Source organism: Sylvia atricapilla, chromosome 6, assembly GCF_009819655.1.
Source record: "Sylvia atricapilla isolate bSylAtr1 chromosome 6, bSylAtr1.pri, whole genome shotgun sequence".
Taxonomy (NCBI): Eukaryota; Metazoa; Chordata; class Aves; order Passeriformes; family Sylviidae; genus Sylvia; species Sylvia atricapilla.
In genome coordinates, this window is record NC_089145.1 from 56,954,589 (window position 1) to 56,967,923 (window position 13,335).

The window sequence follows — 13,335 nt, forward strand, 5'->3', positions numbered from 1 at the left end:
CACAAACCAGCTGCTGCTTGATACCTGTTGCCCAAAGAAACCCTGGAGAATAACAGACTGACACAGAGCCAACAGCATGCAATTCACAAGCTCTGGTGTCAGCTACAAAATTTTACCAGTTAAAAAGCTAGGGAAAATTAGGTGAAAACAGAATCTTCACAGGAAAGACCAACTAACACTTTCAGGGACAGGAAAGGGGTTTCTTCGTGCTTTTGCAGGGATTTCCCATTTATATCACAGTACAAAACACCAAAAAGATTGTTCCTCCTGAGAAAGCCAAGCTAAAGCATGACCTTGGTCTGGATGGAAAATCTGAATGTGCATTACTGGTGAAAAGTTCACTGTACAATGGAAGATAGCTCCAAAACAAAGCCTAGTAGGAAGGAAAAACCTTTGGCCCCTTTTGCTACCTTCCACTCTGGCATTTGTACTTGGTCACCAAAACCCTCAACTCAACTGAGCTTGATTCCAGGCCCTTTGGCTGCTGACGTTGGAGGGTTGTCCAGGGACTGCCCCAAAGGAGGGCTGCCTTCTGGAAGTCCTCCTACATGGAACTCAGATCACACCCTATTCCCAGCATTGGACAGGCTTACTGAGATAGCAACATAATCCTAATCCAATTTCTCTTCCTCAGCTGTACAACACCAATATCTTCAACACAGCTGTTCAAGACCTTTGCTCTCATGAGTAACCAAACTTCCCTTCTCACACTACCCACTACAGCTCCATTTTCTTGAAGTGAAAAAGCACAGGGCAGACTTGGAAATCTCCAAAATAGTCACAATGATTTCAATTTCAGGATAGTCCTGGAGAGCACGAGGCAAATGAAGGAAAAGTCACTAACCCTATCTTGTCTTTCATAAGCCTGGCTTACAAAGGGGATTTCCATTTCCACAAGGCAGCATTCTGTATGCCTGATAATACAGAATATGCAGGAGGGAGGATACAGAATATGCAGCCCCAAGATTTCAGAGTGCCTCACTGTAACACACAGAAGTAGCACAGTTCAAAGATGGGCCCACTCAATCCCTCTGTTCTTAGGCCAGATGGACCTGCCCTAAGATCAATGCCAGAAAGGACATTGTTCTGGGAAACTTCCCAATGCCCTTCTCAGCTGCACAACTCTGAACTAGTTCCAACAGCTATGGCATGGTAGCACAGCTTTCATTTATACTTCACTACGTGCAAGGCAAATCAATGGATAAAATTTGAGATCCTTGTGTGAGGAAGAGTCACAAATGGATAAAAATATTGTTAAAAGAATTAGGAAAGGGGAAAAACCAGACATTCGTGGGATTCCCTGACAGCTCTGTGCAGAAGGAAGGGCTGGGCTGGAAAAAACAGGGCCTCAGGTTCCTGCCAAGCTGTCTGAGGCCCGTCCTTTCCAAATAGCTCAAAGAAACAGCCAAGGCTCCCTTGTAACCCTTTCAGAACTCCTTTAGAGAGTAAAGCTGTTGTAGCCAAAGCCACTCCTACAGAGCACCAGAATACAGGTCCCCTCATTCCTCCATGAATGTAAGGAGCAGAGTAGATCTCCCCCATGAGAACTACAGGCATATTAACCCTCTGAAAACCACCCTGGAAAACAACTGTTTTAATGGTGAATGGGAGGTTTAAATAAATGCAGAGGAAAGGAAGGTGTGCTGGTCAATTTGCAACATGAAATATCTAGAAGTGATAATAGTGTATTTCCAAGACCTGCAAGATCAGGGTCGACTGGGGGAACATGATGAGTCAAGTAGTGCAAGACACTAAAAGATTTCAACTTGTTCCATATAGAATGAGGTGTTTAATAGAAGAGATCAAGCAACTTCCATCATAGCCAAGAAAATCCACTGGTGCAGGAAAAGAAGAGTTGCCTAGCAAGGAATGGGGAAAGAAAAAAAATCCCTGAAAAAAAAAATGACCTACCTATACCTGTTGCTCAGTTCAACATTTACGGTAATAATCAAAGAAAAAACAACTGCATATTAATAAAAAATTCAAGTGTTTACTATGGTCAGAAGCCAACAAGATATTGCTATATGTAAGTTGAGATAGAAAGAAAAGATATGCTAGTGCTATTTACATGAAATGAATGTTTCACCCCTTCTTGATGTACTGTTTTAATTTCTTGTTATCTCTATAAAGACAGCCAGACAATTATTAGAGGGCCAGGAAGATTTCCATTTAGAATTTGAAAAGAATGGAACTGTTTAGCTTAGAGAGAAAAAAAGAAGGGAGATGATAAAAAGATAGAGAACAAATAGTGCAGAAAATGAACCAAGCATTTCTGTTTGCCTTCATGTGATCTTACTACAGGTATAGAGATTCCTGGCAAATTTTGCAAAAAAATTAAAAAAGGAAACTTTTGCATAATATGCACCACCTGTGGAACTCACTGCTACAACTTAATGGGACTACATTTTTTGCAGAAGGTAAAATACATGATTGATGATAATATCCACATTAGAGTACATAGAAAAAAGTATTGCAAGTTCTACATGCCAGCTGTTAGCAGTTAGAGGGCAAAATCTATCTCCCCCTCAGAAAGGGAATTTCCCTGCTGCCCATCAGAATATTTTCTGCACTGATGATGGTGGAGATAGTTGCTCTGAAGCAGAGGATGGGGAGAATTGAAGAGCTTTGCAGCCCAGTCCAGGATAGCAAATCCTGTGTTCACATTAGGGTAACGTCAGTTTGTGGAGGCAGCTGAAAAGAGGAAACCCAAACCAATTTTGCAGTATTGGATTGGGAGACTGTCACTCCTCTCCACACATCAACATGGACTGCTTGCTCTCCACAGTATGCTGTAGGGAATAGCAGAGAAAATCCTCCTATCTCCTCTGGAAGTCATGCAGTCAAAAAAAAAAGCCTGTTGCCTCTCAGATATTGAGAGTTATTTGCAGAAAATGTAATTGTCCAAGGCCTGTGCTCAGGCAGGGCCCATCCAGGGGAGCCCCCAGGCTGCAGCTCCAGCGGCGCTTCCCAGAAGCAGCTGAGTGGAGAGGCCACACTTGCACAATCCCCCTGGTGCCCTGCTCTGCCCTGCCGTGAGGCCCCAGCACTGGCTCCTACGGTCTCCCTGCACGCAGCACAAACCTCCTCTGCCTCTGGAAAGGGTCCTGTGATTAATCTCACTTATTACCTCGGAAAAGTAACAGCGCGGCGGCCGCCGGCCAAGTCCGACTCAACAGCGTCTGGGGAGCTGAGGCTGCAGGGCCAGGCCTCAGACTGTCTGGGCAAGTCACGAGCTTTCTGCCTTTCCTCTCCTGCAGCCTCCAGACAGACAGAGCCAAGGCCGAGCTGTGGGAAGCAGGGATCCTTGAGGACTGTGCCAATCCATGGTGCTGAGGACCAGAGCGAGTTCCAAGCAGGATGGAGAATGATTGGCCCTGACAACGCGAGTTTCCTTAGTGTGACCTATATATATTTATATAAATACAAGGCAAAGCATGCATTTCTGAAGTTGAAGTCAGCCAATTCACTTCCACACTTAACAAGTTGTCACTGGTGACCCTGGGAGGCACATGTGGAAAAAAAAACACAACTAAAGGTAAGAGGGTGTTGAGGAAGAAGTTACAGGCACAAATATGCATGGATGCACAGAGAGAAGAACAACATGCACAAACTGGAAACAGGGTGACTTGCAAAAATGTACAGCTACCCAGGCAGTAGTTCTATTTTTCACCTGCCCTCCTCAAACCTCCTCTGAGCAGGAAGTAATAAACCCCCAAAATTCAGGGCTCTCAGAAATGCTGCCTCTCAAGGACTGCAGGTAGAATCAGCACGACAGCTGCTGAGGTGATGCAAAGGTCACAGAAAAACCACTGAACCCACCCTCAATTACTTCTCTGCCTCAGATAAAGAAATTGAATTAATTCAGGCATTAAGGTAACGAGAAAAGAGAAGAGAACTAGCACTGTGGGGAGCAAGGAAAAGACATGTGGCTATGCTAGCATAGGGCTGGACTCAGTGCTGTTGGGCTGCTGCTGTCACTTCTGTAGTGCTTAGCCAGGGAGGTGTGAGGATCACTGCAGTTTGCTCAAACTGACCTGAGGGCCTACTGTGTAACCCTCCGTGCTTGCTGCTTTCCCTCTTCATTTCCTCCAGAGGCATCAGCGTAGCAGAGCCTCCAAGTTACCTTACAGCTAGATGCTGTGCAAACAAATAGGCTCTAAATTGAGCAAATGCAGAACCAGAGAGCAGTGAGGTAGCCTCCACTTTGCAAGAAACCGCAGGGAGCTTGAAACAATGATTTGGAAGAGAAGAAAGTTACCATCAACCGGGAACTACAAGGTAATACATATGTAACATAGAGAAGAGGTTTATTCTTATAAAAAACTTGGCGTTAGCTGCCAACGTCCCAAGGAATTCTTGTCCTTACTTCCAGCTACAAGCCCATACAGTTAACTCTCTCCCACAGCCCCAACTGCAACACCCATGCTGCTTCTGCCATTCTAAGCCCACCCTAGTCTAGCTCAAGAGTCTTGAAAAAAGCGAGACTGTCCCATCAACTGCTCACCCTTCTATCCTTGTAAGAATCACCCTGGATGTCCTTTGTCTATTTCAGTCTCCCTCTTCTCATTGCTTTTCTGACCCTTTCTAGTCAGGGTCCAAGCATGACATCTTATTTCACATTCGTCAGCTCCAAAATGTAATATAAAAACTGAGGAAACAACGAAACCACTTTCACTTTCCCTTCATGTCAAACACAGCCAACTGCCCCTTTGACACAAAGGATTGAGACCAGTGAACCATAATTAGCTGGTGACTGCTGTCTAGGGTATTTCCGGCAAAACTCAAAGATTCAGTGAAATTACAGAAGCCAAATACACCAGCTCAGAGAAACTACTCAAAAGAGACCTGGGATTCTTCCTCACAAGTCCAAAGGATATACACTTGGTGGAATCAGAGCATCTGAAACGTAGAACACATAGTACATGTAACCCTAGCAATAAAAGAAATCAGCATGAAGCAGTAGTAGGCACTAGGTGGGGAATCAGGATATCCACTATGCTGCCAAGGCTAAGGAAGGCCAGCAATTAAAAGGAAGGTCCTGATTTGGGAGACTATCTGTCAGAGAATGCAGCGCAGCAATCTTAGTTTGTGAGCTGGGGTGTGCAAGACAGCAGAGTGTAAAATCTTTCTGCTGTAGAATTTTGGGGATATAAATTAATACACATTTTCTATTAGAGCAGGCACATGAAGCTTTTCAAATAGTACTGGATTTCTTGCACCTACATTGTTGATTTGTACATGAGCAGTAAATATATGCAATGTGACCCAGAAGTATCTGAGATGATAAATGTCTAGATAACATCTTGTTTTCCACCCTATTTGATCCTTCTAGGAAAGCAAAAATAAAAATGAAAATACCCAAAGCAGAGATTGTTTGGGAACCTGGACATACAGGTATGTGCACCACTGCCTGTGTGAGAGCTGCTGCTATTACTATCACTGAGAGTGATACCAGAAAAAAACTTGGAAAAGCACATCTTTATATATATTTAAACCAGATTAGACCAATCTACCAAAGAAACAATTTCTTGATGAACCTGAGCACCTTGGCGGAAATTATGAGCTAGAGAAGTATTTCAGACATGTCAAGCAAGGGAAGTTGCCTGGGAAGTTGCTTGCATGTTGCAAGGGAAGTTCTCTGACTGCAGCAGCCCTTCATGGGCTCTCTGATATAAATTTGACTGCCATTCTACCCTCTGACTGATGACAAGGAAGCCTGCCTGGCTGCCCTAATCAAATCAGGTAAATCTCTCAGAAAATCCAAGGAAAAAATATGCTGAACAGCTTAGAAGTGCGAGGTCAGTCTTCAGGTTTGAGATAGATGTTATAAAAGAACAAGAAGCTAACGAAACAGAGATCTCAGAAAACACCAACCATCTCACTGCTGAATTGCCAATTTACTGTCCCTATGAATTCTACAAGATGAACATGAGCAAGGATGGCTGCTGCTGAATCCAAGGTGCCCACTGAAAACACAGAAATCTGTACCAGCTAGAAAGAAATCTTTCTTGCTAGTTCTGGTCCAGGTCTTAGAGATTTAGTGACCTGCAGAGCCTAAGTAATTCTTGGGGATGAAATCCACTGCCTTTTTCAAAAAACAAGTGGCATAGCAGGTGGAAATTCCAGTGCCAGAAACCTCTGCTAACCTCCATCTACTGTCCTCACAACTAGGGATTACGCAGCTATTTGCTAACAGATGCTTCAAAGCCAGTTTATGGTCTGAATCAACAAGTTTCATACTGTTAAACACCTGACTTTTTACCTTTATTATGAAACAAAGAATGCTTTCAGGAGAACGCTTTTTCAAGAGCAGCTCTAGTATGGTCTTGGCTTCAGCTGACTTGTAGTTTCATTAGATAATAAGGAATCACTTTCATGGTTGCTGTCCTTGGATTACATTACTAAAATTGAGATTAAAATGATATATGGTAATCTTTAATAACTCTACTACAAAACACGTAATTTTATTTCACGCCTTTTACAGCACAATGTGAAGGAGTGACAATCCTGCCCAATGGACTGAGTGAGAAGCTGAGAGAGAACTGAGACAGAGCACTGAGACAGAGCTAGAATTAAAGAAGGAGGGAACATATTTGGCATAACTTCATTGATACACAGAGGGCAACAAAGGCAGGTCTGCAGCAAATGTGGCAGAGGTTGATAATCATGTCACAGTAGTCAGAAGTAAGGCCACATACAATTTGGAACATTTCCCCTCTTGTGCAGCCCTGCAGGCTTCTTTGTCTGAGGTGCAGCAACAGGCTAGGCCATCATTTGAGTGGAAACAGTGCCAATGCTTACAGAAAGTGGCAAAAAAAGAATCTCAAAATGCACAGCAGTGCAGATTTATAAAATAATATTTTGAAATATCTAGAATGGTCCTCTGTCTCTGTATTACAAACCCAAGACCTCCTTTGCCTTTTGGCAAGCAGGCTACTAATTTGGCACTTTATCTCATAGGCAAAGAAAAGGAATCAACAAAAGAAAGGATAAGTTCTTTTGAGATACATTTAGATAAGTCAGTACTGGGAGAGCGGGAATTAAAGGGGAAGATGACTTGTCTAAAAGAATAGCCTGAATCCTACCGACTTGCAAAACCAAGCATCAAACGAAAATTTTCTAACGAACTTCAGCAGCACTAAAATGGCTTCAATTTACCACAGAGGCATACAAAACGTCCTGTGAGGACTGCACTGCAGAGACAGATGCTTGAACTGGAGCTAAGTGCAAGCCAGATAAGAGACTCATTTACAGAACATTTCCATCCTTGCTGAATTCTGCAACTGACAGACAAGAATCTCAGTGGAACAAAACAGGAAGCTTTTCTTCAGTCTTCCAGCACTGAGCACAGGCTGACACCCATCAGATGACCCTCTATGAATTGCTTGCTCCAATATAACAAATCAAGTAGCAAAAAAGGCATTTACAGTACAAGATAGTCATCTCCATATATCATGACTCTCATATTCCTTTTGGAATTCTCTCATTAAACACAAGTTCACAGACCAAGTAATCCACCACTGCCTCAAGAATTTTTTTTTTTTTTCATTTCCAGATTTATACAAAACTCTTAACCCCCAGTATTTTGGCCATTCAATAAAAGCAGCCATGAAGATAAAATAATTCAATAGGGAGTCAGTCTTAAGGCATCTTTCTGACTCTTGTCCTGAGGATAAAAACAGAGCAATTGAAGTAATGAAAGACTAAATGCCTTGTAAAAGATTTGAAGTTGTGACTGGAAAATTCTGAATATTTTCAGATCGCTGTACAAAATAAAACAGAAACTTTAACTAAAGGCATTAAACTATGCACACAATGCTAGATGAGGCACCACCCTGGAAGTCATTCAGAATGGAGTTCTGGGCATTAGTGGTGGGGTTTGCAGCTGTCTGTGAACCCATGCAAAGGTGCAGAGCTGAAAAGGGAAGCTCTAGGACAGCCTGCATGCTGCTCCTCTCTCAAGCCATGTGCGAGGGGAAGGCAGTTTACACCTGTTGGATAGGTTCTTTATTTGGACTAGGTAATAGCTTGCCTGGATGGGGTCCAAGAGCAGAATCACCACCACTTCTCTCAATAACTTTAAACCCCTGAGGCAAACATTGTGCTGGAACAGAAACAGGCCAAGAATTCATTTCTCACATTCCTCTTCTTTAGGCAGGATGAAAAGTAGTGACTGATGAAATAAGAACAATTTTACTTGAGCTTTCCAAATCCCATTACAATCTTTCTATTAAAGGACCCATTTGGGAAAGGATCACCACTCAGATCACATGCCTTCTGCACTGTCTTTCTCCTCTCACTTCCCTCCATTTTCCAGTAGCATTCAGGAACCAGGGATAAAAATCAGTATTTTCATGTACACAGTGCTTTCCAGACCTAAATGCATGTCTTGGAGAAGTTCTGCCTTATTATTCTGTTTTAAAAGACAGAAAACTAACACTTAGGCAAAGGAATCAATATTATTCACTGGAATGGCAAAGGAAGAACTCAAATCTCCAGGAGTCTTGGGCTTGTTTTCCAGCCTGGTTACTGCAGCAAGTTTGCCTTGTTCCTGGCTTCCAAGATTCAGACTTCAGTGCAAGTAAATCTTGCTTTTCTTTGAATCACAGGAAGAATGGTTTTACTGCAGAATCAGTCCCCTGCCCTGATTCCAAAGAGTGTATAAGCCATAAATATCAATTCCAATGCCCAAAATTAGTATAGAATATAAAGAAGACATCTGGAAAAGAAACTCTGATAAACACTGCTCTTTGAACAATCTGAACTTGATATTCATGGAAAAAGCATGAAGATTAGGACTTAGTGGAGATTTTTGTAGCATCAGGTCTAAGTTTGTATCCTGCATATATGTCTCAACACCAGCAAACCTTAATTTATAGATGCAGGGATGGGAAATGTTCAAGGAAAAACAGACATTTCCTTTTCATCCACCATGTTCATCTATGCCCTTATTTCACCTGAAAGCTTATGAACCTGAAAGCTCTGGGATCATAGTTATTTTCGTAGGGCTAGTTTCTAGACCTGAGAGGAACCATTACTAAGCCCTTAGAATTATAGAATTGTTTATGCTGGAAAAGATCCTCCTTTTAAGATCCTTGAGTCCAGCTGTTAATCGTAACACTATCAAGTTCATCATTAAAACACACCCCTAAGTACCACATCCACATGTTTTAAAAACCCTCAGGTGGCTCCACTTCCCAAAGTGGCTTGTTCCAATATTTGACAACGCTTTTGGTGAACAAATTTTTCCTAATATCTAATCTAAACTTCCTCCAGTGGAACTCGAGGTCATTTCCTCTTGTCCTATTATTTGTTATTTGGGAGAAGAAACCAACACACACCTTGCTACAACCTCCTTGCAAGGAGTTGTACAGAGTAATATTGTGCCCCCCACTCTCAAAGACTCCTTTTCTCAAGGATAAACAGCCACAACTCCCTTAGCTGCTTCATATGAGACTTGTGCTCCAGACCCTTCACCAGCTCTGTTGCCCTTCTCTGGACATACTCCTGCATCCGAGCAAGAAGCCAAATACAAATTACAAATGAGGTCCTAAGTGATTGCATTCTTCAAAAAGCTAGAGCAGCAATTTTAACTTACCTCACTTCTGAAGGGACAGATCTTTTGTCATCTCTATGAGTGTCTGACTGACCAGGCCACAGTGACCCTCTTTTGTTGAATGGTGACCAGTAGCTCTGTAGGGCAGCTGCATTCCCCTTGCTCATAGCTCCACTTGCCAAGTCCAGGTTTGTTAACTAAAGAGGCACAAAAAAAAAAGAAAAAAACAAACACAACAAACCACCAACAAACAAACAAAACAAAAACAAACCCAAACAAGCTATCAGAAACAATTAAAAGCAAAGAAAAGAGATAAAGGTATCACTAAGTAAATGGGATAGAGTATGTACTAAGAGAAGTGAAACTACTACAAAATGGGAATATTCAAATGTGAAAGCACTGTGCTAGTTCCATAAAACAGAGAGAGATGACACCAACATCCACCATGCCTGAGATGAATTCAGGGGTCAGAACAAAAATTACAACCCTTCCATTCACAGAAGAACAGAGGAGGAAAAGGACAAAGATGGGACAAAAATCCCAAAGCAAAAAAATTCCTGCCATGTGAAAAATGAACTCCACATGCACTGATCAAAAGCTACAAGCCTAAATTACACTGAGCAGAGACCAGAGTATCTCTCCAGTCACCATGAGCTGTGTCAGTAAGCCAGCCATATGCACCTGTCCTGTCTCTGCCCCTCTCTATACAAACATACAGGCACAACCCAAAAGCGTAAGTACCTTGGATATAAAATTCAAACCAAAACTCAACCAAACATTAAAGAAACTGCTCACACAACCACTTACAAAGAACTGTGTTCGTACAAGTAAACGTACAAAAATCATGTTAGATGTACATTTGTAATATCAAGTTCTAAATTGCTATTTCAAAGCATGGGAGATGAAGAGATTTAAAAGAAAAGTTCTACAGATATTAAAATGCACAAAATATCTTTTTAATCCAGCCTTGGTTTTGGCTGGAATACTTCACCTTGCCTGAAGTGTTCTGAAAACTGAACAATAAGCATAGAGAACATTAATTCAAATTAATAAAGTTACAGAACACTATAAGCAATTGAAGACAAGATATTACAGTGGGACAGTATCAGGCAAGTTTAGTAATGGGTACTGTTAGCCACTAATATGGAAATAGTATTAGTGTCATTTTGGTGCCTCTACCTCACTCTTAATGTCACTGTGTTCCACAGAATTTAATTTAAATTTAAAGCATCTTCATTGCAGTAACAGAAAGCTTCAAATTAGATTTAGTTCTGATTGTGCCAGGCACCATACAAATACCTAACAATGGCAGTTGCCGGTCACAAAGAATTTATTGTCTGAAAAGAAGAAGAATGGTAAATGATGCAAACACAAAAGGCAACATGATAAATAAAATAGGTTATATACAATTCTTAGCTTGTCAGCAACAGTGATTACAATTTTGCTAACACATCCAATGTGTAAAATGAAGATGACTTCATCACATTTTCTCTCATCATCATCTTGATGCCAAGAACCATTTAGTCTGATGAATTACCATCCTACTCTATTACTTTGTCATGCTTTCCTTTTTAATTATCATTGTATCATTGTTTATTTGAAAGCTGTCTTTTTAAGCAGGTGAGCAAACAGGTAACAGCATGGGTAATAGCAACATTTCACACATTCCTGATAGAAAGGTGTTTAAACTACAGCAGGATTAAAAACAGGTGAAGGATTCAGAAAGAGAGAGAGAACATCAGCAAGAATGTAAGGTTTAGCTGCACTCAGCCCACCCAGACAGGTGTTACTGCTTGTTACTGTGCCATGCTTTGAGACATGGCAGCTGCTATAATTGGCTGGTCAGGGGGTTGGTTGGAAGGATTACTGAGGCCCTCCCAACACATCTGTGCTCAGCAGTGCCTTGACTTCCTACTCTCCCTGTGCACCTGATTGAACTGCACTCTTCCCTTTACAGAGGCAAATACTGAGCAGCAAATCACTTTGTTGTAAAAGGTAATGTAGAGCACCTGGACCAAAAAATCCATATAAAAGAGCTTCAGAAATAGTACTAAAGGAGCAAAACCAAACAAATATAAAAATCTCTCCAAAACCAAGAAAGGCTAGTGGGGCTCAACAGAGAAGGTGGTTTTTGGTGTGGATCTATAAGAATTAAGTTAATTTTCAAACAGTTGCAACAAGATGGTTCAAACCCTCCTGCTTGGTAAGATTCCTGTTTTTCATTAGCAGTGATTGACTTGAGAGTATTTTTCGTGACACTGACAGTATGACAGGAGACCTGTATGGGCTGCACTGCACACTTCAAACATCCCAATTTTCAAATATCTCTTGTCACATTCTTTGTGGACCTTGTAAAAGGCAAGACAATACACAGCTAATATCTCTCATGATAGAAGGATTCATAAAGTTTTGCTACAATTTTTAAACTGATTGGGGCAACAAAGATGTCAGAATCTGAAAGGAACACACTAACACCATGATACAGTAAATCCCCAAAAGCTTTCACAGAAGAAAAAGAACCCAGTTGATGTATTTCTATTTGTGATACAACATGAAAAAATGAGGGGAGAGGAGAACAACATGTGGGTTGTCACAGCCATATCAATAGAGAGCTGTGTTAGAAACAGTCCATATATGTACTGTTGTATTTACTTCAATATTATGCTAATAAGCCAAAAGACAAGCTATTGCATAATGCTGAAGTACTTTTTTACATTTATTTTTTATTTTTAAACGTTACAAGGTAAGTTTATGACTGCAATGCATTTGGCCTTGCCAGCAGAGACACTTCAGCTTAAAAGAACTGATTTCTATGGTCATGCATCATTCTGAGAAATTTATTTCTGAAAAAACTTTAAGACTGAAAGCAAGGCCACAACACAGAATGATACTCCAAAGTGCTGAATATAGGAGTTGAGGGGTTTGTTTTTGTTAATCTGCTTTAAAAATTCAATATGAAATATGAACTCTCCAAGTACAGATGGGAATAAAAACTTCAGGATAGAATTTACATCCAATTAATAGCAGCCTACAGACAAAGATCCATTGTAGAGTACTTCTAAGAAATCACAAGCAACAGTCAGAAAAAGAGCTTAATAGCTTTCACTTTTCTGATCCACATTATACTAGTCCTTCAAGAGTTTCCCATTATCATATCCAAAAATAATTTTCTATAATAAAGTTAGTATTTTCTTTTTCATCTTCTCTAATGTTTGAAATAAGCTAAAGCCATAAATTACAACAGTCAGAAAAAGCAAATAACAATAATAATAATAATAATAATAATAATAATAATAATAATAATGAGTGTTATAGATCAGCCTCTACAGATTCAGGATAAGCCTCCTGAAAGCCTGAATGCTTCTCTTGCTAGTTTGTAGGAGACAACCAGGGTGAACAGGGACATACCACCACTAGAAGTTATTACTCTGGCCCTCTTGGCAGGCAGTGAAAAAGTGATTTAAATTTTCATTACCAACACCCTGAACAGCAGATCCAAAGTTTCACTGGTCAATATGCTACAGCGAGCAACACACGACAAACTGCCTACTTGATCCTCTCCAGATGGCAGTTTTAGCGCTTTTCTTTCAGAAGCCAGTCATATCCTGTGGCCTAAAACGTGGTGGAGATTGAAGATTTACAAAGTCTAAAGAGCATTTCTCTTATTTGGAGCCACACTGCATCCTCCGCAGTTCACACATCTCACATTTCCATTTGGATCTTTCTGACTGGTGAGGAGGAAAAGGGGTCCAGAGCTCAAGCTATATTTCACATATCAA

General features: G+C 41.0%; 1 protein-coding gene across 1 annotated transcript in view; it reads right to left on the reverse strand.

Annotated features, from left to right (window-relative positions):
• Positions 1 to 13,335, reverse strand: part of TTLL5 (tubulin tyrosine ligase like 5) — a 123,661-nt gene that overhangs the window by 40,935 nt on the left and 69,391 nt on the right. Inside the window, exon 30 of the mRNA XM_066322020.1 lies at positions 9,599 to 9,753. Within this exon, the coding sequence (XP_066178117.1) occupies positions 9,599 to 9,753 (155 nt within the window). The remainder of the gene's footprint in view (positions 1 to 9,598; positions 9,754 to 13,335) is intronic.